General features: G+C 34.7%; 2 protein-coding genes across 2 annotated transcripts; one reads left to right on the top strand and one right to left on the bottom strand.

The window, feature by feature from the left end:
- The first annotated feature begins 784 nt into the window (after positions 1 to 784).
- On the top strand, positions 785 to 8,615 carry LOC138327602 (nuclear pore complex protein Nup54-like). Its single transcript, XM_069273812.1, has 10 exons — positions 785 to 1,230; positions 2,129 to 2,290; positions 2,673 to 2,893; positions 3,086 to 3,273; positions 3,794 to 3,993; positions 5,529 to 5,677; positions 5,936 to 6,043; positions 6,344 to 6,463; positions 7,119 to 7,229; positions 7,798 to 8,615. The coding sequence occupies exons 1-10, from the start codon at positions 879 to 881 to the stop codon at positions 7,906 to 7,908; spliced, it is 1,722 nt and encodes a 573-aa protein (XP_069129913.1). The 5' UTR covers positions 785 to 878; the 3' UTR covers positions 7,909 to 8,615.
- Positions 8,599 to 21,615, bottom strand: LOC138327601 (aminopeptidase B-like). The gene is made up of 14 exons (XM_069273811.1): positions 21,363 to 21,615; positions 18,291 to 18,421; positions 17,457 to 17,559; positions 16,864 to 16,973; positions 16,194 to 16,397; positions 14,620 to 14,832; positions 14,309 to 14,371; positions 13,490 to 13,609; positions 12,594 to 12,773; positions 12,306 to 12,382; positions 11,703 to 11,835; positions 11,025 to 11,171; positions 10,212 to 10,296; positions 8,599 to 9,422 (listed from the first exon to the last, which is right to left on the bottom strand). The coding sequence occupies exons 1-14, from the start codon at positions 21,523 to 21,525 to the stop codon at positions 9,265 to 9,267; spliced, it is 1,887 nt and encodes a 628-aa protein (XP_069129912.1). The 5' UTR covers positions 21,526 to 21,615; the 3' UTR covers positions 8,599 to 9,264.
- Positions 21,616 to 22,441: the final 826 nt, after the last annotated feature.

A 22,441-nucleotide genomic window follows, 5' to 3' on the forward strand; every position in this document is an offset into this window, starting at 1 on the left:
TTTTTTCATTAGTTCTATTAATGTACAGCTACTTTTTATCAAAATACGCAAAATCTCTCGATTTGAGAATAAATTAATATTGCTATTCTAAAATCCTCAAAATGAAGAATATATTACTGATTTGTTGTTACTGTCTTGTTATTCCGCCATCACCCCAAAGCTACATATTATTTCGCCACTCTTTGACACCTTATTCTTTGAACTGAAGTGCCAAGAATTTTACTAGTGTCTAATTTTTTTTTTTTGCTAGGAAAATTTTCGCAAAAAAAATAAATTCTAACCGATTTATCAATGAAACCTAATTTTAAACCGACCATCATACATACTTAACTAACACTTTGATTTACAGATACACAGTTGATGGCACCTAATGTATAAAATACTGTAAAACCTATAATCGATGCAAAATTAAAGGACAAATTTTCAAAAAGTATGTATCTCTCAGGTTTATTGAACATCGGTGTATCACGTACATTAGGATACAGCCTCTAAAAACTGAATTACGTAGTTTACCAGGGTTCCGAAATTATAATATATCAATCTTATAATAAACATGATACTCTATTTATAGTCTAGTCGAAGTAGTTATACTAGTTTGCGCCCAACTAACATCTCTGTAGAAGCACAGTCTCGAATGGAGATTTCTGAAAAAGTTGATTACTACATTACCGGACTTACCTCCGTGATTGTATCAATTGATGGACACTTAATCCAATTCTATAATAAAATGCTCTTTTTTTATAGCATCATTATACATTTTATAAACAAAGGATTAGATTGTCGAACTCTCCTGTCACTGGAGTTAGAAAATTGGTTGGAGGGAAACACCACACACAGAAATAGATGTTGTGTGTTGAAACGACAAATAATTGAGGACAATGGCGTTCTCATTAAATACCGGTGGATTTGGAACTGGTAACACAGCCACTCCCTCGTTTGGGGCAGCTTCTACAGCCCCTTCATTCGGGTTTGGTACAGCAACACCTTCCACAGCAGCTCCGACTCTGGGATTCGGCGGAACAGCCGCTTCGGGAACACCGTCATTTGGAGGTTTCGGTACAACAACAACAGCTGCCCCAACGTTCGGAGGCACAACAGGTCCAAGTTTTGGATTTGGGGGGACCACCACAACATCCGCGCCATCGTTTGGGTTCGGAGGGGGATTATCAGCTGCAACGACATCGGCCTCTGGTTTTGGTGGATTTGGGACGACAACGACTTCCACAGGAGGTACATGTATACAATTTGTATAGGCCTAAATAACAGTCAATAAGTTCATAAATCTTCTGAATTTAAGTCGAGTAAATGTATTTTGTTCACAAATAACTTGTCCAAAATAATCTTAGTTCAAATGTTTGTTATTTATTTTAATGCTATTTTGACCGGATTCCCGATAGTTCTAAGTAAAAGCAAAACATCATGATCAAGTTCTTAATCTCACCTGTCAGAAGCCAGAAAATGCAAGTGGGGCATTGACACCATCACAGTTCTACGACATAGAATTAAAAAAAATGGTCAGTCATCTGTGTGAGGGGCGCCAGGTTAAGCCAATAGTAGTTTGGGTTTTTATTATTTATTTTATTATTCTGGATCATTATGTTATGTATCAATAAGTCCCAGTGTTGCAGTGTCTGTTAACGTGCTGCACTCAGACCATTAAAGAACTTCTTGATAACTAGTGGCATTATACCTTGTCAGCAGCCTGGGATGAAGGGATATCAAGTTTCTTCAAAGAACAACGTTTAGTTTACATGTACCTTCATTAAGGTCACTCAGCAGAGATGGAGTATGAATGATCAATATAATTTATTTTATTAACTTTTAAAAAGGGCCAAAGAAGTTCAACTAGTATTAACAAATATATTTGAAATAATCACTGTACCGGTAGTTTCCATTTAGTTTAAAGTAATACATGTTGAGTTTTCATTAAAATAAATTGATTAAAATTGCAATTTTACTCAAATAAGGTCATGGCAAGTTGACCTGTGAAATTCAAGGTCACTTGCCCTATAGGGCATGTAAGTTTAAAAGTTAATGTTGAACCCTGGTACACTTTAATTATATAAATCTGCTGAAAAAAATTGTCAACTGATAAAAATGATTAAACCATATTGTATTATACCTGTAGGTCTCACACTAGGTGGCAGTACTGGTTTTGGGACAGGCACAGGCACTACAGGCTTCGGAGGATTTGGAGGTGGTACGTCCGGATTTAGTCTTGGAGGTGGCACAGCTGGGACAGGCCTACTGGGCGGTGGAACGTCTACAAGTACCGGTCTCTTTAGTGGTGGTAATTAGTCAATTACAAGGTTAAAGTATTCACCCTGAAAGATAAACCTGAACTCTTCTGATTCAAAAACTAGAACAGTTTATTATAAATTTTAAACTCAAATTATGGGTAAATATAAAACTATGAATATGCATACAAATCATTAGAGGTCTTATTGTAGAAGGAAAGCAGATGGAAAAGGCCAAACAAATGTAAAGATTTGTTTCTGCTAACACTTATTTCCAATCAAATGACATTATATACCAATAGACTCTTTAACACTTGCAATATAGTTGAATAACAGAAAAACTTAACATTACTGAAAATTTGTTAAAAAAAATGCTAATTCAACATTTTAATACTCCTTTTGATCAAATTAATATACCATTTTTTCTACTTATAGTCAACCAGCAACAGCAGCAACAACAGCAGCAGCAACAGAACCTGCAGAGTCTAGAGAACCTGGGTACAGCCATAACTACACCCCAGCTGTATGGAGACGAACGGGACGCCATCATAGCCAAATGGAATCAACTACAGGCCTACTGGGGTACTGGCAAGGGCTACTTCAGTCAGAATGGTTGTGTGACCTTCACCCCTGAAAATCCTTATTGTAAATTTAAGGTAATGACCTATTGATGATTTACGTTTTGATAAGAACAGAACATTGAGAACTTGATAGAGAAACCTTCTTTTCTCAAAGTTATTTTCTTGATTGGCAGAGCTTCCGATAGCTCATCTTAAAAAGATATCTATGTAACATCCTCAAAGTTAATAAAGTTTCTAACTGTTCTGTTTATGTTGATGTTTGATCAGGCTATAGGCTACAGTTGTCTACCCAAGTCCCGGAATGAAGATGGACTAGTGGCCATCACTATTAAAAAGAAGGAGACTGAAGTATCCGCTGGTCAGCAGCTGATTGTTGACTCGCTGTTTAAGATGCTCGGCAGTAAGCCTCAGTTCTCTGTCTGTGTGGAGGGCATCAGACCACTACCGGATGACAAGTAAGTATTAACTGTCTTTGTTTCATCACAAACTTATTTTACCAGATTGGCAGCAATACCACCATGATATCTTCTTTTTATTTTCTCTCTGTCTGTGTGGATGGTATCTGACCACTACCAGATGACAAGTAAGTTGATACTGACCTATTTTACCAGATGGCTAGCAGGACCACCATAATATTGTCTTGTCTGACTGTCTTTCATATATGTCATTTTTAGTTGTCCTTCTTTCACTTTGATATGTAGTAATGAACATGATCATTTATTTTCTAATACTGGTAGCTATAGTTGTGAAGATCATTCCTTCTTTTTTTTTAAATAGTTTAAGGGTAATTGATATTGAATTGAAACCAAACAGATAATACTTATTTTTCCCAAATGATGAGAAGTATGGGTAATCTATACATAATATTTCATTGATACAGGTCAAGTTGTTTGTACATTTATTCTTGCTTATACATCTTAGACTGATATTTCATTTCCACCTATTTGATCTGATCAATCAATCATAAATCTACAGGACAGAACTGGTGATATATATCCTGGAACGACCAGATCGCGGACCGGCGCGGAGAATCCCAGCGCTGGACACAGCAAACTTCCTCAAACAGAACAACATTCTACCACAGCTACAGTCACAGATCATGGCTGAGGATGTCCGACCAAAGACAGGGTTCACCTCGGAACAACACAAACAGTATCTGGACAACACACCTTCAGGTAGTTGACAAGGACAAGATATCTTACAGTACTTCATATAACTTCCAAATATTTGGGCATAATTCTGTTATTTAGAGCTTTCAAAATGCTTTGTAGTTGACCTAGCTATGACACTGTAGTGATGTATAATCGGTTGAAAACTGTAATCGATCATCGGTTGAAATCGGTTTGTGCTTCCGATGCGACTTTTCCGACTATTCTGAACTATTTCTTTTTTGTGCATACTTTTTTACTGGAAATTACTAATTATGCTGGTGAACTTGGTGTTGCACATGTATATATACATAGATGTCTAATAAATTGATATATCAATATTGCACATGTAGTTATTTACTGCTTTCTATTACCCATTGGTTCTTAATTATGTATAGTCACCCTCTGGCTTTTGTAACATAACATGAAAGCATGGTGAGTGTTGTGATGCATGTTCATTTACCAGGTACTTTTAGCATTAAATAACCTTGGGGTTCCAACTAGTGTAGAGAGTTGTCACAAATCCTCAAGTAAGTGAAGTAACACAAATACAATCAGTTGTAAAGGTCAATTTAATTTATTAACAATCTAATAGCAATAGGCATCACTTGCCATCAAAATAAACTTGGTGAAAACAACAAATAACAGAAACAAACAAACTTAACAAAAGAAAAAAAGAAAAAATAAGGAAAAATGCCAGACTTAGAACTTCATCCGATTAATCGGTTACGGGAAACCAGAACCGATCATCGACATCGGAAGGCTCTAACAAGTCGTCAATCGATTATATCCGATGATCGACCCACCACTATGACACTGATTCTTATATTAAATGTATAAAACCAATTTTATTGTTTTGTGTCTATGGTTCCACAGCACCTATGAAAACAACAAATGTTTTCATCAAATATTTCATGCTATACATTATGTTTTATTCAGACAGTAGTGAAGCTTTCAGGAGTGTTTTGCAAGTCATATATTACATTATTGGTGATTCAGGAACACTCTGGTCTTCATAACCAAATCATAGGTTGCTGTAATACAGAGGTTTTCAGATAGTGAAACTGATGTCATTGGAGTACAATTAGTCCTACCTTCCAATGATTCGTTACATCACATTTTGGCTGGATTTGTATGAAATCAGAAGGTTTAACAAATCATGCCTAAGTAACATCATTTCCTTATCTTGAATCTGCCACTTTCTACGAGATAAAGCGGTTTATAGTGACTCTACAAGTGACTTTTAAAAGAGTTGAATCCTGAAATGGGCTATACATATAATAGGAAACATCACTCTTCTTGTAAAAGTTGATTCGGCAATATTTAAATACTGTATAGGACAAATGTTGTTTTAAATCTGCAAGTGCCTAAATGGCAGCTCCAACTGAACTTGGACTAAAGAGATATTTGCTGGATGTGAAATGCCTAATTTAATACATTGGATATATATATATATATATAACTTATAACACATAAAATGATTTTTCTGATAAATGTTTTGAATGTCTTATTGTAAGAATCAACATTTGCATTTTATTAGTTGAACGTTTTGTTTTTATCAGGAATTCATCCCCTTATATGGCAGCAGGCCAAACTAGACAATCCTGATCCAGAGACACTCATTCCAGTCCCAATGGTCCGGTTTAAGGAGCTGTTCCATCGAATGAAACATCAAGAGCAACAAACCAAGTTACATCATCAAAGGATGGATGTAAGTGATTCATAATGTTAAAGATTGGCACCAGTATTCCCTTTTGGAGGATTAATTCTTAGCTAAAGTGGTAGTTTTCTAATATAATGTGTATGTTTAAACCTAGTTGAAATTGAAGTTGAAATTGTGACAACTACATGTATTTGATCTGATGTTGATGCATTTTCCTAAACAAATATGATAGATGTCACAGGGCATGTAGATTTATGGTCAAATGCTGTGACACTGTTAATATATAAAGATTGTGTTGAATTACAGATGATCGCCACAGACTTAACACAGTTACAGCAGAAACAGGTCAGCATGCTGGCAAAACTGGACGAGTACAAACGTAAACACCTGGAGCTTGGCCACAGACTTCTACAGGTAAGTAAATGAGGTCAACAACTTCTATAGGTAAGAAAATGAGGTCAACAACTTCTACAAATGAGAAATCAGATCACAGGCTTCTAAAGGAGGAAAACGAGGTCAAATTCTTCTATATGAGAGAAATTAGGTCCCAGAGAGAAGGCACATAAAGAAGAAAATTTGGAACACATGTTAACATAACAGATATGGGGTAACATGGTTCTTCATTTGAGAAAATTTGTTCACAGGTTTCTACAAATCAGATTTTGTGTGAAAAAAATAAATATGTTATGTATCAACAAAATTTGAATTCTGAAGGTTGTAGTGAAACAGGAGATTTCCAGGAAGATGGGCTACGCTATCCAGGCTGAGGAAGAGCAGTTACGAGTGCAACTGGAGAAAAGTCAGGCTGAACTAAATCATCCCACACAGTTTAAGGTATAAGTAATGTTACACCAGTATCACATAATGGCGCAACATACAGTATTCGACCCAATAAGCGCCCAGGACACTTAAAAATTGAAGCAAAGTAGGCGGCGCTTAATAGGAACAAATTTGGACTTGCCTCTCATAAAGTTATTCTACAAAGTAAACCATCAATCAACTTGCATAAGAAATCAGTAAGAAAACCAACACAGTTTTTATATTTTTAGTCTGCAATTTATTCAAAGTAAATGAAACAGAAGCCTAAAAAAGGGAGGTGGGGAGAGAGGCGCTTTTACACACCTTTAGTTCCCAAACACAAATTATACTGGTTATGATATTGAATATGTTGTGAAGGTCAACTGGTTATCAGTTCAGTCCCCAAAGTCAACTGTTTAACTGATCATAAGTCGCTAGGGTCAAATGTTCAATGAAAGGTGTGATGGGTTATGCAAACTAACATTAGTGGAATTAAAAGTTTTTAATTTGGAACAATAATACCCATTATTTATTTACATCACAATATCTGTCACTATCATAAAAAGGTTACACGTAACCATTTTACAAAACAATACAGTGTATCTCTTACACATAACATTGATTATACGTTTAGTATTTAGATGTTAATTATTTAATTGGTTGTTAATTGAATATGTTGGGTTTTTTCCAGGGTCGTTTGAATGAGTTAATGTCACAAATACGAATGCAGAACCACCTAGCAGCCACGAGGACAGATGTCAGTTATCAGATAGACCCCTCCTTACAGGACGAAATCAAACAGGTAGGATTAGACCAACATTCAAGAATTCTTACTCTCAATAAAGGAATAGCTAGCAAGAGTCTTTATAATGGATTCAGGTTGTCTGTCTGTCTGTCCGTCTGTCTGTCTGTCTGTCTGTCTGTCCGTCCGTCTGTCTGTCTGTCTGTCTGCATCTATAGACACAACAATTGACTACTGGTGGGATTTCAACAAAAAATTTGTGACAATAATACAGTGTAAATTTGCTTCATCTATATCAGAACAAGATACCGCCACCTTTTCCAGAGTTTTACCCCACGATTAAATGGCGTCTTAAAAACGGAGAGATTTTAATGAAACTTGGTGGCTAAAATCCTTCTGCTGGGGGTTAAAATTGGCTCCTGAACAAGTTTAGTTAGATCTTCATACAAATGAGCAGTTTATCAAATCATTCAGAAGTTGGTCATCATTGATTCCATTTTTAACCCTGATAATTCAATAATTTTCATCAATTTGTTCTAACAAGTTGACTCTATTTTTTTTGATATAGAATTGATATTTTAATCATTAATAGTGTATATTTGATTGATGTTTCTTGTTTTTGTTTTAGTTGTTGAAACAGCAACAAGAAGGCCTACGTCATCTTATACAGATTATCAAAGAAGATGGACAGGACTTACAACTTATAGAGCAAAATCTTGATGTTCCTAGCAGACGGTGACCCCTAGCCACGGACGGGGGAAATAACTCATAAAACTGAAGTGTAACCTAGCTAAAAGGGGAATAACTGATATAACAGGCAGTTATTAGGAGGACAAGGGATATAACTAAACAGGTGGCGACACCTTGCAAAGCAGCATTTCAGTTAGGGGAGATAACTCACAAACAGATGCCACCTAGTAAAGCATAAGAATGAAATCATAAAACACATGATGGTGCCCTCAAACCCTTTGATGTTGTGTTTAAGAATGGTGACATTTCATCTAGGATAGGGGAGATAACCCATGTCAATCAGCCAAATACAAGGGAGACAATATCCCTTGTCAGAACAGTGTTATCAACTAAAATCATATAAACTTGATGCCATTACAGTACACTTTTGGCACTGTAATCTCTGATCTCCAAACTAATGGGATCTTCTAGCCAAGGATGGGGAGTAATTTGTGTCATCGAGACTTAAGGACAGCAAAAATGACACTTAAAAAGCATGGTGCTATCAGCTGGTGATATTTGTATTGGGTATATGGAATTACCTGTAGTTGACAACACCTTCTGAAAAGATGCAAAGCTGTTGTTCTACTTGTGTACTGATTCATCTCCATACATGAATTGTAAGGACGGCAATGTAATGGAATTAGTGTGTATTGATTTGATATGCTATTCTTTGTTGATACAAAATATGACAATAAAATAAATGTCAAAAACTTTTATTTTCTTCAATCATACAAAAGTGAATAATTTCAATTACAATAAAGTGTATACCAGGCATACATACTGTTATACTGTACTAGTACAAAATTTACATGTACAACCAGAATCACTTTTGAGACAGCTGATGTATACAACCTGGTTCTTAACATATCAATATACAGCATACAACCTTATCATTTCATTTGTAATATTAATTATATATATTGCAAACAACCTAATAAAGATACTTATATTTTCAGTGAAAAAAATCTATTAAACTTGATAACATAACCATCTGTCTTGTAACAAGATCAGTTTGAGGACAACCAGCATATATAGAATTGATAATGAAAATTAATTCCATAATAAATATCATTAAAAAAAAGACTTAAAGACAATCATTAGGCCATGTACATTCAAAGCCGTTTTATAAGGTATAACTTCAGAAATATTATAAGTGTATATTAAATACTTATTTCTAACCTCATTGATAAATTATCATGGTCCCATCACTTGGTAAAAGGTATTTGTTACTTTGATTGAACCTAGAAAATACTGCAACAAATGGAAGAATATAAATAATTCACCAGTTCCAGTTCTTTCACAGTAAGCTATGTAATGCATGTTCAAATGGCACTTTGTTCTGTAAAGCTTATTCACACGTCCTTTAAGCGGAGGCAGCTGCTAAGATCTTCTCTACATAGTTTTGAACATTGACATGAAGCTGACTCTTGGTCTCAGCGTACACATCCAAGGCGAATTTCTTAGCTGTGTCTGAACTCTTCATTAAGGCCCGATATACAGGAAGTGTGTACTTTTGTTTACCTGTTATAATTTTAAAAATAAAATAATATATAAGGTTTCAATTTCATTGTCAAATTTATAATGTGTACTTTTGTTTACCTGTTAAAAATTAAAAAACAAAATAATATAAAAGGTGTCAATTTCATTGTCAAATTTATAAGGTGTAATTTAATGTTGTACATGTTGATCATTGATTAGATAAAAAAATGAATAGTCTTTAATATAATATTAGATGGGCAAAAAAATTTACCAGTATTTGATATTTAAAAGAAAAGTAAATACTTCATTACAATACAGAAAACACTTGACAGCAGAAGACCAAGGAATTGTTTTCATTAGTGTTGATAAAACATGTTGATGTACAAATAACGCATAATGAAATTCAACACAGATACATTTTGTATCTCCAGGGGTTAAAGAAGAAGATAGTGTATGTGATTGTAACTCCTGGAGATGGAAGATAAACAGTTTAATGAAAGTAGATAAACAGTTTAATGAAAGTAGAAACAGTTTAATGAAAGAATAAACAGTAACAGTTTAAATGAAAGTAGATAAACAGTTTAATGAAAGTAGATAAACAGTTTAATGAAAGTAGATAAACAGTTTAATGAAAGTAGATAAACAGTTTAATGAAAGTAGATAAACAGTTTAATGAAAGTAAATTGAAATTAAGTCAAGGGTGAAAACAGCAAAGCACTTCATTACATTAGAAAAAACAGCTAGAACAACAATGATGTCCACAATGGCATGGTTTTAAACATGAACAATAAAATGTCCTAAAAAGTGATATTTCAAAATAACTAAGCTTACCTTGACTATGAAGGAAGAGTCGGGTATTCTCAAAGTCATCTGTATATCCATGTTTGATTGTAACCAGACTCCAACGCATCCGTACCTGTTCACAAAGAGGCACATAATCATCATACCAATAATTATGGATTTTTCATTTCGACTTTCTAGTTCGATTTACATGGAAAGTTTTTTTAAAAATACTTATTACATAATACAATAATCTTCAACCTCTTGGATTTAGAGAAGATGATGTCTTAAAATACATGTATTAACATATTTTACCCAAATGTCAAAAAGTAAGTCAAGGTCATTCATTTGTTAAAACTTGGTAGTGTTTTAAGTCCATTGCAAGTATGTATGTTAAAACCTCAAGCCATTACTTTAGACGTCAAAATGCATGTAATTGAGATGATATTTAAACAAATTGACCCCTGTGACCTTGAATTAAATCAAGGTCTTCTATTTCAGCATGTCATTGGCTGAAACTAACAAAATGATCATTGGAAATGTCATTGGCTGAATATCGTGACCCTCATTCTGTTCTATCAGAAACAAAGGGGAGTAACTCTTATAGATCAGAATGCATGATTCTATTTATCTTGCATATCATTCCGTAAATGTAATTAAAATCATTCAAACAGACAAAAGAAGACCCAACTTTTGAATATTGTTCATGTATGAATAATATAAATTGCCGTCATAGCAACAACCCATGATAAATGTATTTTGAAAATCTCAAAATAATACACATTTACGAAAAAGGCCATTTTCTTCTACAAAATTCAAAGAATTACTTTATATGAAATGAGTATTAAATTCAGAACTGCTTACCTCAGCATTATGTGTGCCAGAGATTGTTGTATATTGTGATGCCATCTTCGAAAGAGTCTCGTGTGACAGTGACTCCTTTTCCAACAGTTTATCCAGGAAATGGAGTATCTGGTAGGTTCGCCATTTTGTTATGTCCTCTGAGCCTCCCTAAATCATACAAAAATATATAATGTAAATTACATTTTACCATATTCATCAATATCAATATACTAAAAGTACTCCGAGAGAAACATATTATCCTTCGCTCTTTGAGTAGATAGTGTCATTTAGAGACAGGAGCAACTAGTTGTAGCTGATGGCTACCTCACATGCCATTAGGAGCGATTATCGGGAAAAGCTGAAGCACACAAAGTGAAAGTCAAAACCAGTCTGTTTTCTTGTTTCTTAGAAACTCAAAATGACATGGAATCAAAATTAAGACATTTACAAAATCAATTATATAATAACCTCTAATTGTACTCTAGAACAACTTGATGATGGACTGTTTGATTTGAGAGTATTTTGTTAGTTTCAGCCATTTTTCGTTAGTTTATAATACTCAGTTTGTAAAGGTCCTGTCCACTTAAATTGAGTTAACAAAGTTTGTCTATACATGTACCTTACAATGTACCCGATACTGATATGTAGAGTAAGCAATATGAATCTATAAACTCATCAGAATTAATCTCTGTAACTGACCTCCCCTTTCCCTGCCCATTGGTCAGCCAAGGCCTCAGCCGGAATGGTCAGCTCATTGCCTGCTGACAGATCTGGAGTATATGGCGGCCAGCCGGGTTTGGTCAACCAGGTATCGAAAAATTCAAATCCAGGCCTACATGAATAACAGAACGTACATCTGATTTATGTTTTGTTTTGCATCTTGAATTTTGGCTGTGAAGGAAAGCTAGAGCACCCAGCAAAAAATACGTCCTTAAGCCAACATCTGACGAACATTGGACATAGACAGAAAATTGTATCATAAACTTTAATGAACTTGTGTTCTTAAAGTTATGGCCCTTTGTTATAAAACAATAAAGTGGCTACTTATACACTACTTGAGGGATACCAATGAAACTGGGAGACAATAATCCTTATAAAGCATAGATGTGCATATGCATAACTTATATCAGAAAAAGATAACTTGCTTTTTCAGAGTTATACTCCTTTATTACAAAACAGGGAGAAGGGTTGGAAGTGGGGAGGTATAATTATAAGTAGGCCTTCTGGACAACAGTTCTAATTAAGAGTTAATTCTGATTAAGAATAATAAAAATACAATAATAAATTAATTAATCCCCTCACCGTTTATCCACTTCTTGTTTTTTCATTTCAGGGAAATACTCTAGGTAGTAGTCAAGCATGTCCTCAGCTACCAAACTCTAAATAAAAGCAAATATGACATACAACTATTAAAATACCTGTATAATCCATTTTATACAGACCATAAAAACATAACTGGCTTTTCATGCACCATTATGAAGATTAGAGCGTTTTTCAAATTACACAATTTAAAATTAATTTTCCTTCAGTAAATACAATGTATATATATATACATCAAGCACAGAAGTCTGATTTTCGTTTCACATTTACCTTAAACTGGAATTTAGCGACATACGACTTGAGAAAATCATCAAAAGTCTTGACATCTCCTGCAAGGTGTTGGAGGTATGATACGAATGCAAATCCTTTCTCATACGGAGTCTCGTTGTAAGTGTCATCAGGATCCACACCTGGTTCTATAATCACGCGCAGACGGTTTAACGGGTGGTCCTGAAAGGGGAGGTAACTCTCTTAATGCAAACAATTCAACAGATCAAACCGGGAAGGGAGATAACTCATTAATTTTATTCACAGAACACATACTGATATTCTACCCTCTACTATTCATTGTATGAGTATGCGCTGTGTGACAAAATTACATCAGTTTATTAATGATGTCACTCTTACTTACAAATGATGTACGTCATAACCTAAACAATGTACATTTGTATTTCTCTACTCACAAGAGCAGATAGTATATAACTATATAGTTCTGACTACCTCCAGTGAGTCACACCAGACAAAAACAGTACAATATGGTATATACATCACCATGTATATGCATCACCAAAGGAATAGAATCAACAAAATCAATAGGCAGACTCAGGTAGGCTGTAAACTAGTCAAAGATCATCATTTTTTCTATCATGGATCCAGTATCACAGTGAGATTTGGTGTTGAATCAGATGAAAATGCTCCAAAGGTATGTGGTGTGAAATTCAACAGACTGTATATATGCAGTTCGACATGATTGAATATGCAAAAGAATCAAGTTTAATGTTTGATACTTTTACTGTAAAATCCCATTAATTTTTGTCACTAAGATTTGGTGTTGAATCAGATGAAAATGCTCCAAAGGTATGTGGAACTTTTCTTAAAGGTTAAACATGTATATATTTGCAAATGATGAAAATGTAACATAAATGGAAGACCTGAATCAAACACACCTGTCCAGAATTGTCCATGTGTTGCCGTAGTAATGCTTGACCTGTAGACGTCTCCAAACTTGTGTAAGCTGCACCAAATATTTCAGACATTATCCTCCTTTGGGCATACATGGTAAAACCCTAAAATACAAAATGTTTTTATTTGGTTATTACTGTATATCGGGAATATAACAGGTGAAGTGATTACCATAACCAGGGTATTGTACTTTTATTAAACTTGATTTTATTAGTTTAACATCTAATCATGTAAGGATGTGCCAGGCTTATTGGTGGAGGAAAGCCGGAGTACCCGGAAAAAAACCTGCCGACCAACAGTCAGTACCTGGTAACTGCCTCACATGAGATTTAATCATGAAACCAAATGGTGGAGGGCTTGTGGTAATCTTTCGGGACATCTTTACCACTCAGCCACCAAAGCCCCACCTTTTTTTTTTTTTTGTTACACAGAATATCAATTTTTAATTAAAATGAAAAATTACTGTACTATGAACAATTTATGATATTACAGAGCTACACTTATTAAGCTGATTAGTGATTAATGCTATATCATTTTTCAAATTGAATATTGCAATAACTCTACTTTGTAATCTATTTGTATGTAGAACAGAGTTATGTGCTCTTACATGAAGATACCGAATGTTACATCCATTTTTATAGGAGTGTCACATGATAAAATACTATTTGCTCACAAATCACTGACGTTACAATTGATACCTACGCACAAGGGAGATACATGTAAGTCTAATATTCTAAGACAGAAATTATGTCCAACTGAATAAATAACATGTATTACTCTTGATTATTATAAATGTGGCTCACCTCATTCAACCAGAACTCACTCCAGTTGGCATTTGTTACAAGATTTCCAAACCAGCTGTGAGACTGAAAATGTTACAAAATATTTAACATATTCACCAGTTTATTGACATATCCATTTGCAGGTACATGTACACTGTACATCATTTTACATGTAAGATATCTTTTACAAGGATAACACATGAGATCAAGGAGCTCAAAAATTTACTCTAAATTATGTACTTTCCAGGAACCAAAAGTATCACTTATATATAATTACTCATAAAATCCTATATAGACAATGAGATATAGACAACTTTTTTCTAGATACTCACGATTTCATGGATGACAACATCGGTGAGAGACTTGTCCCCGACAAGTAGACAAGGGGTCACAAAGGTCAAACAGGGGTTCTCCATCCCACCGAAGGGAAAAGATGGTGGCATCACTAGTAGATCGTATGTATCCCATACATACTTCCCAAACAGTCTCTCTCCTGTCGTCAGAAATTCCTCTACCACACCATCAAACTCAGCCCGTGCTTTTTCCTACAGTACATCAATCAAGTTCTAATTATTTATTTATTTGTTTGATATTAATGTTACATAGATAATGGGCCCAGTTTCATCAACAATACCTTAATTTTAAAGGCCCACTACCTTTCCAGAGCAAAACATAAATGTTTCTTAAAAACATTAACAACACCAGAAAATATATCCCATGGCTTAATATGAGGTTACAACACCAAACAGATACAGGATTTCCTGCGTAATATATGATAACAGTGGAAAGACATTTTACTGTTTTGCTGTCTAGGGCAGTGATAGTCCACTACCGCACGGTATTTAGCACGACGGCGTGAAACACAAGACGACCTGCGTTATGAAAATTAACAGTTTATTTATTTCAATAAAACTGTTCAGAAGGTGATGATACATTACATGTAGTATTAACGATAAGTTAATAATTCTTAAGACTCTACAAAATTATTGCTCTTGTTTTACATTACCAGATTTAAAAAATTAAAAGCCGTTCCAGAAAGAAAGTGAAATCCTTAACATACTATTTTTTCATATGAAGCCATAGAAGTTATGATCGTTGCCGAACGGAGGTCAGAAAGTTCATGACCCACTCTCTGAAGAGTTCAGAAAGACATTACATAGTTAAGGCTTGTTTGAAAAAAGGGAACCCACTTAGTTAAGTTCAATATTGATTAATTTTTTATCAAAAGTTTCCAAATCATTATTGCCCATAGCATCTTGACTTTGATTTTGTCTTGTCTCTGCATGACTTACAACAAGATATTTTTTTCAAAAATTCTTCTAAATCATGAAAAAAATCAGACAGATACAGATATTGGGACTTAAGTTCCTTGACTAAGATAATATTTTTCGCAAAATTTATGTAATGCTTTTCTACATGGAGAATTTGAGGAATTCCATTAAAGATGCTCCACCGCTGACAAATGGTATTTTTTCACTATCAAAAACAGGAGCAGACGATTAAGTATATTTCTTCATTTACAAAAGTTATGTAAACCATTACCACCATTGAAAAGTTTGAGCTTTTAATTTTACCTCAATTTAGAAATATGAAAAATAATTAATTGCATCCCGAAAACATTTCGTGACATTCTATTCTATATGGACTGAAGTACTGATTGCGCATGCACCACAGGCTAAACAAATTATTTTATATTATTTTTTGTGTTAATTAGACATATATATACACAATTATACACCTGCAATTATTGTTCAAGTGATGAATATCATTTATACTCTGTCGGTGGTGGAGCATCTTTAAGCTATTAGGAATGTTTAGGAAACTTAGGCCTGGCATTATAAATGTAAATATAAGCACACATTTTGTTTGGTACACCATTCTAGAAAATTTTGTTATCAGTCTTTACCAAATTGCATGGTTCTGTCCACACATGACTACGTGGTCCAATTCTGGCCGATGTGAGATCACCGACAGCCAAAGCCACTAGATAAGCTGGTATACGGTGGGGCAGATTAAAGTAGTATGTATCTTTATCACCGGACATGTTAGGTACAGTACCCTTCTCTGACCTCTCACTGGCGCTCATAACAGGTGTGAAACCTTCAGGGACCTGTCGTACATAAAAATCAAACAGTCATAACCAATGATGAAAGAAATCAAAATTTAGTTTTTTAATATGAACAATAGAAACAGTTCTGATGTGTAGATAATAATAGACAGGTACCTACATTCTTGCATCCACAATCATCATTATTGTTTCAGCAAATTTACATACAAATCAATACAAACATGCATCAGATGTCACAAACATGTATGATAAAGAACCCTATTGTTTCAAAAGTGTTCGAAATATAACATTATAATGATGATTTCATTTTTATTTTTGAACTGAATGCAACAAATGATACAGTACTCTTAAAAGATAAATATTTAAATATTCCAAAAATCTTTGAACAAAAAGTTATTTGGTGAAACACTTTCCCTTTGACATCAAGTGATTTGGATTTATACAGGAGAAAAAATCAGTGACCTTGACATTCAAAAGGCAAAATAAACAATAGAAAAGTTTGACTGACCTTGACATTTGCAGAATAAGAACTTTTCACAGCAGGTGTGTCTTGGCAAGGAAAGAAACACCTGTTCATCACGGCCTGTCCCTGAGTGTACATGTAAGGCTTCTTCTTTCCTGGAGAATACAGAAATATGATATCTTAAGTGCTCCACGGCCAACCGATCATAAAAGATACTCATCATTTGAACAATAACTGATGTTGAATTGCGTGTCAAATTAGCACAAAAACACATGTAAAATAATGTAAGTAATTATTTTTAAAATTTCTATCTTGAAGTAAAATAAGAAGCTCAAACTTTTCAATGATGGTAATGGTGAAAAGTAAGTAACTTTTGTAACTAAAGAAAAATAATTATTCGTCTGCTCATATTTTCAATAGAGAAAAAACACCATTCGTAAGCAATGATGCATTTTTAACAAAATACACTTTACAAGTTTGAATGGCCTTGCAGTCAATTTAATCTAAACACTGCAGTCAACAAAAATTAACTTTTTTGATCTACAATAAAAATTTGACACTGATATGCTACCACAGACACACCTGACATTAAGATCTTCTTTAAAACATTTACTAAATGAGTAAAATATGATGTTTACCTGCTGTCTGCTCAGGTGAGAGCCAGCACACACCTGGTCCACCAGTAGCTGTGTATGTGATGTAGAGGTCAAAGGTTGCAGGGGGAGACAACTCCTCTTGTAACTTAAATACATAGTTAAAGAAATCAGAATATTTTCGTATTGATAAAGGCCAATTATTATACACTTCAAACAAGTTTCTTGGGAAAGATCTGGTAAGGAACCTTAGGAACAAGTTTCAATAATTCAGATGATGATCTACTTCACATCAAAATCAAATCTAGAGTGAAATGAATCAGTCTTAACATTTATTGATTAATTACTTAAAAACCATTTTTTTGTGGTGAATTAACAGATATGATTTAAATATTATGGACCCATTATTCTCTACAAAAATACAAATTACAACAAGATGCTTTCATGCATGAATATTTGCATCCTCGGTACTCCAGGGGTTACTTTCACTGTCTTTATATCCACCCCTGGACTATCTCATAGTAAAACCAAATGCAGTTGAGGAGAAAACCAATCATAGACCAGCAGAAACTTCCTTAAAAAACTTGCAGGGAGAACCGCCCAACATCAAAGCCTCAAAGTATCGTTATTCAATTTGTTTGTTTTATATTAATCGACCTAATCAACTGATCATCCGTATTCACAAACAGAGCCTTCAGATTTGATATATGACATAGTCAATGGCTGAATATCAGGACAGTGATAGGCACCCCTGGAATACAATTAATGTATGTATCGAGGATGGAATATTGGGTTACCTCAAAATCAAATTCAGAATAACATCAATACATGGGAGTTAAAATCTATAAAAGATATAAACAAGGTTTTTTTTGTCCTTACAATGATTTCAAGCTCTGCTCCATAACCTGTGAAAGGCCTCGAGACAAATTCCAAGCTGGTCTTACTGTTTGATCCCAAGGGAGACAATTCAACCTTTTCTACTGTTAGAGACTCATGAATATCCAACTTCACTGGAAATAAAATTATAATCACATTCAATTTTATACATATCACATTTAGTTTGCATGCATACCACAATAACAAAACCCCAAGCATCTGTCAGAGCTAGAGTAAACATGGCTTGGCATGGTATTGGATGGTAAACATCAGCTGAAAAGGAATTACTAAATCTGAAATAAACAGAGGATCTATGGCAATTCATAATGATTTATCCTACAACTAGCATTGGTGTAGTTGGAATGCAGCTATTTGCAACAATGTTGGCATCTTTCGGTATAATTTGTGTGATTAACTTTTGAATGTATGTTGCAGGATAAAAAGTATGGGTGGTCAGTGTCTTAAACTATAAGCTGTATTTTTAATCCGCACCAAAAGACAGCTTATATTCTAAGACATTGAATTTATTCTTAACATTGTTTATTTCATTATAGGGTAGAATTATAAGACTTTGATGATGATTAAGACCGAATAATGACAACTGTGACATTAAGATTGCATATTAGTTCTGTACAAGGGATGGAAGATTTCTGACAAATGGTAGCAACCTGACCAGAATGTGGTACCAATGAGATCATGAGATACCAAGCCCAATCCCAACTACAATGATAATGAAGAGACCATGATAGAATTATAATGTAATGTGTTAAATGGTGGCTGCCATGTTACAGTCTGGATCTAGGGTTTATCATCAGAATCTTACTGTAATATTGTAGTTCAACAGACTTTAAGAAAGATAATGGTGTCGTCTTTAGAGCTACAATTGGTACTTATTACTGCTCATGGAGCAAAGAAATGATTGTGCAAACAATTATTAAAACGTCTGTATGTATTTTATCTTAGGCCTAAATTAAAATTAAGATTGTTTGCACTCCCCCGACCGACCCATATAAAACGGCCCTACTCAAAAATTTTTATTGGGAAATTCTGACAATGTTTTTTTTTATTTTGTACAACAATATCTGAGCTTCTAGAAAAACAAAAACTTTCATAATTATCTTTGAACAATTGCTTGTCCAGGCTTTAAAACTATCACAATGAAACTGTATGTGTAAATTCGGGTACATACGTCTAGAATGTGAAACATCACTGGTGTACACAATAAATTCAGGATAAAATAAAATATTTTTCCTACCTACCCACCCACTGTTAAAATTCTGGGTCGGAAAAGTGCAAACCAACAATATTTTAAGCCTGGCCTTACTTGTTTGATATCACTTATCTACTTGGCAATAAAACTGAACCGTATAAAATATCAAATTCACAGCGAGACATTATTTTTTTCACATATAAATATGATGGTGTTTTCAAATGAATATTAGATGGCAAGTCTACAAATTATGAATTTGACGTAATATGAGTGGTAAAGTAAATATTAAGAACGGTCGCTACATTTCTTTTGGACAAAAATAATTTATAAATGCATGTGTACACTTAAAATAATTGGAAACCTACAACAAAGAATGGAAAACAGTGCCCGAGTGATTTTCTGAGACAGTGCTCCACTACAACATATAGGGACCATTTCGAACCTGGCCGAAAGGTGAAGTAGGCTGGGTACTTATATAAGTTCTAATTCAGTGTCCTGCAGGCAGTTCAATCAGTAGAGCATATGGCTAGTGTTCAAAAGTCCCAGGTTTGAAAACTTGACTGACCATCCATTTTCGCTCCTTTCACATTTGGTGCCTTTGACAAAACTATGTTTCAAGCATTTGGAGTATGCTATCCCAAGATATTCTGGTCTGTATCAGAGCCCGAGTACATTCATTCACCAGTCCAACATCAATAGAAAGCCTAATGGCTTGTTAAGATGTATAGTAATAATTACATAAATCGTTATGCTTAGCAGGGATACCCAAGAACCTTGGTTCTGTGCGGACTGGAGTCTTAGAGATAAAGACATAAAATGTAGGGATGAGTATGTATCATGTTCTAATTGTATATAGTGATACGGTCACTTCGCACTGGGAGGAATTTGAGTAGTGTTACTGTCACCCTCTAGCTTCGCACTAGGGGGAATTTCCCTTAAGCTTATACATTAGAGCAGCAGACAACAGTTCTGGATCGGGTCGATTGTCAGCAACATGAGGAAAGTTGGTAACTCAATTGGTCGACTAGTATCTGGCAAGTGTTCAGCTTACATTAGAGCAGCGGACAACAGTTCTGGATCGGGTCGATTGTCAGCAACATGAGGAAAGTTGGTAACTCAATTGGTCGACTAGTATCTGGCAAGTGTTCAGCTTACATTAGAGCAGCGGACAACAGTTCTGGATCGGGTCGATCGTCAGCAACATGAGGAAAGTTGGTAACTCAATTGGTCGACTAGTATCTGGCAAGTGTTCAGCTTACATTAGAGCAGCGGACAACAGTTCTGGATCGGGTCGATCGTCAGCAACATGAGGAAAGTTGGTAACTCAATTGGTCGACTAGTATCTGGCAAGTGTTCAGCTTACATTAGAGCGGCGGACAACGGTTCTGGATCGGGTCGATTGTCAGCAACATGAGGAAAGTTGGTAACTCAATTGGTCGACTAGTATCTGGCAAGTGTTCAGCTTACATTAGAGCGACGAACAACGGTTCTGGGTCGGCTCGATCGTCAGCAACATGAGGAAAGTTGGTAACTCAATTGGTTGACTAGTATCTGGCAAGTGTTCAGCTTACATTAGAGCGGCGGACAACGGTTCTGGATCGGGTCGATCGTCAGCAACATGAGGAAAGTTGGTAACTCAATTGGTCGACTAGTATCTGGCTAGTGTTCAGAGGTCCCAAGTTTGAACTCCAATAATGCCTTACTTTTTTTGCTCCTCTTAACATGTTATACAGATAATTCACTTTACCTTATACCTTGTGTTGTACATAATGTATCTACCCTACAGGACCACTTCGTCCTCTATAGGCAGCTCGCTACAACACTTCAGTCAATTAAACTGATTGGAAATGGGGGGAATGTACTACCTTTCTTTGTTGTCTGTTTGGCAGCGAATGATAGTCTTGCCGTGCCGGTTACTTTCTGTCCCACCATATCAACATCAATGTCCAAGTGGTAATGAGTGACCACGCACTCTCGAAAGTTTGATACCGTCGCCACATCCTCGCATTTGTCAGAATGCAACGCCATTTTCCAGTTGTTGTGTGTGACCGACTCAATCACATGTCAAAGTGCGCGTATCTGACTGTGCAATCATGTGATGGCATTACGTGTAGCTATAACGAAAATGAAAGTAGAACCGGAAATGGATATGGTCGCACTTATAAAAGAAATAACTTATAATTATTATCCGGATTTATGACGTAGACTTATTTTCCATATTTTAACCATAATATTTTTAATTTGTCCTCATATTTACCATTAAAATATATTAAGTTATAAAAACATATTAAGTTATATCATAATTGAATAAAATTCGCGAATGTTAAATTTCTATTATTTATCATGTACTGATCAACCAGATTTATAAAAAAAATGTCACAGTTCAGTTACTGAAGTATATTTATAAATACATATCCGAGATAAATCCAATTCCTTTTTATCCATTATAATATACATTTTTATGGGTTTTTTTTTCTTTTAATTATATTTCAAGAAAATCGAGATTCACAATACCGATCGAGATATCAAATAGATATATACGAGTTGTCTCCCTTAAACCAATGATAAATTTTTTTGCGTTATTTTTTTCTGCTTGTAAAAGACAAGGCCCCACCTGTACAAACTCAAACGCTCAAACAATTAATATTTTTATATAGGGGAATTGCTGTGTTTTAAAAGCATCTTTAGTGCGTGTTCTTGTCTTACTGGCTAATAGTTTTAGGAGAATAAAAAGGACGCAAAAAAAAAAAAACATAAAAATTAAAAAAAAAAAAAAAAAGTTCTATGGCTACGAGCTATTATCTTATTTCTGGTGCTATATATAACACGTAGGATTTTTCAATCCTCTCGGGTTTTAGACATTTCACACCTGATATACATTGTATTATACAGGTGCGAGGTGTGGGAGTAATAAACATAACATGTAATTGTGTGCTTTCCTCCT

The sequence above is a fragment of the Argopecten irradians genome, chromosome 7 (assembly GCF_041381155.1).
Source record: "Argopecten irradians isolate NY chromosome 7, Ai_NY, whole genome shotgun sequence".
Classification (NCBI taxonomy): domain Eukaryota; kingdom Metazoa; phylum Mollusca; class Bivalvia; order Pectinida; family Pectinidae; genus Argopecten; species Argopecten irradians.